At 33.1% G+C, this 4210-nt stretch overlaps 1 protein-coding gene across 1 annotated transcript in view; it reads left to right on the top strand.

Moving 5' to 3' along the window:
* The window catches only part of LOC137626887 (uncharacterized), a 13048-nt gene extending 9048 nt beyond the window's left edge, over nt 1-4000 (top strand). Inside the window, exons 6-9 of the mRNA XM_068357872.1 lie at nt 888-1030; nt 2046-2205; nt 2733-2942; nt 3757-4000. Coding sequence (XP_068213973.1) covers nt 888-1030; nt 2046-2205; nt 2733-2942; nt 3757-3859 — 616 coding nt within the window. The 3' untranslated portion in view covers nt 3860-4000. The remainder of the gene's footprint in view (nt 1-887; nt 1031-2045; nt 2206-2732; nt 2943-3756) is intronic.
* Nucleotides 4001-4210: the final 210 nt, after the last annotated feature.

Below are 4210 nucleotides of genomic sequence, written 5' to 3'. Positions count from 1 at the left end.
ATATATATATATATATATATATATATATATATATATATATATATATATATAAAGCCTACTTTTAAAGAGAAATGAAGACAGACATGAATAATTAGGCTTCAGACTTTGCCACAATCCTCAACTTGAATCTCATAGTATCAGGGGTGGCCAACCTATGGCGCATGCGCCAACATTGGCGCATTGCACGATTACAAGTGGCGCATACCCCAGGGATAATAAAAGAAAAAAAAAACTTGCCTGCTCATATAAAAATATTATCAAAGCATATTCAAAGTGTCAATAAATTAAGTACAGTTTACTTTGTATTCATGTTAAATCATTTCCTTTACAACTGCTACATTGTCCACACACACACACAAACACACACACACACACATATATATATATATATATATATATATATATATATATATATATATATATATATATATATATATATATATATATATATATATCAAATGGTTATATGTATAACCGTCAAATATGTCTATATCACCATACTTAGAGGATTGAAAGGGGGTTAAAGTTTGTGTGGCGCATCTGAGTTAGAAGTGAAAAGAAATTGGTGCATGAGAAACAAAAGGTTGACCATCCCTGGTCTATATCCTTTATATTACCAGTATCATCATCATCTTCATCATCACTGTCATCATGAGATTCATTATAAATGAACATAAAAAAGTCTCAAATTTACTTTCCTTCTCATTTATAGTTAATATTAATTTCGATATTCCACGAAATTATTCATTTTTACTTATCATTTTTATCATCATCATCATCATCATCATCATTGTCATTGTCATCTTAATCATCATCATCAATCAACTTGATAAAATTCTCGATCGAATCTAATAATTATTTTATTTCTTTTCTTCTCTTTGGAACAGTTGTGAGGATTACAGAGGCATCTGGAACCCAACGTTTCAAATCCCTCCAAATGTGAAGTTACTCTTCGTTAGGCTTCCGAACCAAGTCAGCCTCGACGCCTTCTGTCGATCTTTGCAAGAGACAGAAGAGTTCAGACATTTACGTGAGTTTTAAATGAAGGATGACAGATATTCTGTCTTCCTTTCCTCTGAGGGACTTTATAATATCTCGCCTTCTTCCCCTTATCCCATTCCTGTCATTCGTTCAGTTAATATCGTTATTATTATTATTTCTATTATTGTAACTATCATATTATTATCATTATTGCTCTATATATTGAGAATTTTATATTCAAGGCTCAATCAAGTATCTTTTTTTTCTTAAATAGGACAATATTGTTTTCATCTGATCTGAAGTAATTTAAAAGCTTTCGATGCTAAGTTTTCATTTATTTCCTTTCTTATATAAAAAAGGAAATGATTTAGTTTAAAGGTGACATCACTACATCACTATAGTCACTATTGATTTCACAAATAATGATAGTAATGATGGTGACAGTAATGAATAGTAATGATCATGATGGTAATGAAGAGGAAACCAGAATCGGGAACGGTGATAGTAAATCAAGGCTCCTCATGACTCCGCCTCCTTTCTGCGCTGATTGGTTCTCTTAAAAAATGTGGGCGGAGTTATCCGATCTCAACAACCAATCACCGAAAGGGACGTGAAAAGTTTTTTCTCGACCAATAATATTGTGATAGTCCAATAAAGCTGAGTTATTATTGGCTGAGTTTCTTTATACTGTGCTCAATGCGAGTGTATCATGAGGAGACTGATGTCATCCCTTGATTTGATAAATGCTACAATGCTTTCGTGCACACACATTGACTCACACACACACATTAACTAATGCACACACACACATTGACTCACGCACGCACACAGATTAACTCGCACACACACATCAACGCAAACCCATAGCTCCTAATTCTAGTTAATTTCGTCTCTAAATTCGTTGTTTCTGTTATTATTATTCCCATTTGGTGTTTTCCTTTAAAATCTTACAAAGAAACAAATAGAAAATGTTTAGTTGTGATTTTCATTTTCTTCAATGTTGTTGTTGTTGTTGTTGTTTTTCTTCTTCTTCTTCTTCTTTGTAAACCCTTTTTCTCTTTCAGATATTCACTTTAGTGCCAAGGATGTCAGCAGCGTCAGTCACCCAATTCCTTTCTTGATGAGGAATCCAAGATTCAATGTCTTGGTCAGCGATGTCCAGGAAGAAGACATCGAGAAGGTTGGGGACATCCTTCGGGCATTGCAACCACAGGATGCAAGGAGGTGAGGAGACATCATTCCTTAAGAGAGAGAGAGAGAGAGAGAGAGAGAGAGAGAGAGAGAGAGAGAGAGAGAGAGAGAGACGATATAATTGTTATATTAATTTGTTGAACAGAAAAATTGATTTGAAATAAGAATTTGAATCGACATCAGATTTGGAGAAAGAAAAATCTCATAGGCCTATTAATATAAATAGTCAATTATTAATTATTATAGAAATAGAAATAAGTTTATCAATTTGTACACTTTTCAAATGTTACTTAAAGGTTTATTTTTACTTTAAATTCATATCCTATTTGGGATCATTAAAAATTAATTGCAATACTGTGTACGTGAAGGTGTGTGTGTGTGTGTGTGTGTGTGTGTGTGTGTGTGTGTGTGTGTCTGGAGACACTTGTTTATCTTAACAAAACAAGATGCCAATAAAACAATAATAAAAAATATGGTTGACATCATTTCCTTTCTTCTTCTTTTCCTTTCCTTTCATTTCATCGGATTTTACTTCTTTTCATTCTTCTTCTTCCCAACAGATCCTTCTTTTCAATCTGCTTTCCTCGGTGTTCCAAGAAGAGGAGGAGTCCTCGGGATTTCCTCCTCCCAATGATGAACTCCTTGAAGGGAGTCAGGCTGAGACACTCCATCCGTTTCCCAGAAGATGAACGACCAGATGACGAAGCCTTACTTGAAGAGATGAGTCTTAAGGCAGAGGAATCCAACGGATGTATAGAGGGTGTTATGTGGTGAGTTTGCTTCGTCTTTTTCTTCTCCTTCTTCATCTGTATTGTACGATTTTCATCTCTCTCTCTCTCTCTCTCTCTCTCTCTCTCTCTCTCTCTCATAACATTCCCCTTAAGCCTTTCAGCAGACCATAGGCCTAAAAAGTAATCAATATTATTAGGTCTGGTAATTTTTCATATCATAGGTCTTATTTTTTCATGGTCTTCATTGTATTTAGGCAGCATCTCTCTCTCTCTCTCTCTCTCTCTCTCTCTCTCTCTCTCTCTCTCTCTCTCAACCAACGTTCTAAACCTTTCAGCAGGTGATGAGCCTAGATAAGTAATCTGTATTCATTATAAGCCAAGTTTCAACAGTAATTTTCCTTTGGCTTCGGTCTATGATTTGTTTCTTAATAGTTTTTTTCTTTTCCTCATTCGATCACTTGATATTCCTTTGTATCTTCATTAATGGAATCAGAGACATTTCCAGAGAATGTCGTTGTGTGGATGATAGAGAGGTGTTGATGTGTAGAGCAATTTCCACCTCATTATTATCTTCACTTTTTCTTATTATTCTGATCAATATCATTTGATTAGAAAACCTGATCTTGTTTGTTTGAATATCAGTATTTAATGTTCTCTTCAATTCTTTCCTCTCTTCTTTCAATTCTCAACATATTCATCTTCCTCCTTTCTTTCACTATCGTTATTATTTCTTTCTATTTACAATAAAGATTTCCTCAGCATCTCCTATGCCATTTTTCGTTAGCTTTTGTGCTGAGTCATTGCAAACAACCAAAGTCTATTTCATAATAGTGTTTTCTTCTTTGCTCGGTAGGGAGACTGATGCACAGATGTTCCGTATATTGGGTCGAATAAGTATTATTGGATCTCCGGAGCAGTCACCTAAAAAGAAGCAGAAGAAGTTCAATAACATCTGAATCTTTAGTTGTGAAACAAATGTCTCAAAATGTTAATCACCAAATTCTAATTCATAATCTGTCACTAAATGATTCAGGTTTAACCAACTTCTTATAATGATTGGATAACTTACAGATCATTAAGGTAATTTCTTGATTGGAATGGGATTTATATATGTATATATATATATATATATATATATATATATATATATATATATATATATATATATATGTGTGTGTGTGTGTGTGTGTGTGTGTGTATATATATATATATATATATATATATATATATATATATATATATATATATATATATACTATTGTTAGGGAACAATTAATATTTTTTCAAAAAATCTATTGTTTTTGAAA

The sequence above is a fragment of the Palaemon carinicauda genome, chromosome 34 (assembly GCF_036898095.1).
Source record: "Palaemon carinicauda isolate YSFRI2023 chromosome 34, ASM3689809v2, whole genome shotgun sequence".
Taxonomy (NCBI): Eukaryota; Metazoa; Arthropoda; class Malacostraca; order Decapoda; family Palaemonidae; genus Palaemon; species Palaemon carinicauda.
Note: the sequence above shows the minus strand (reverse complement) of the source record. Positions and strands in the feature narration are given on the sequence as shown.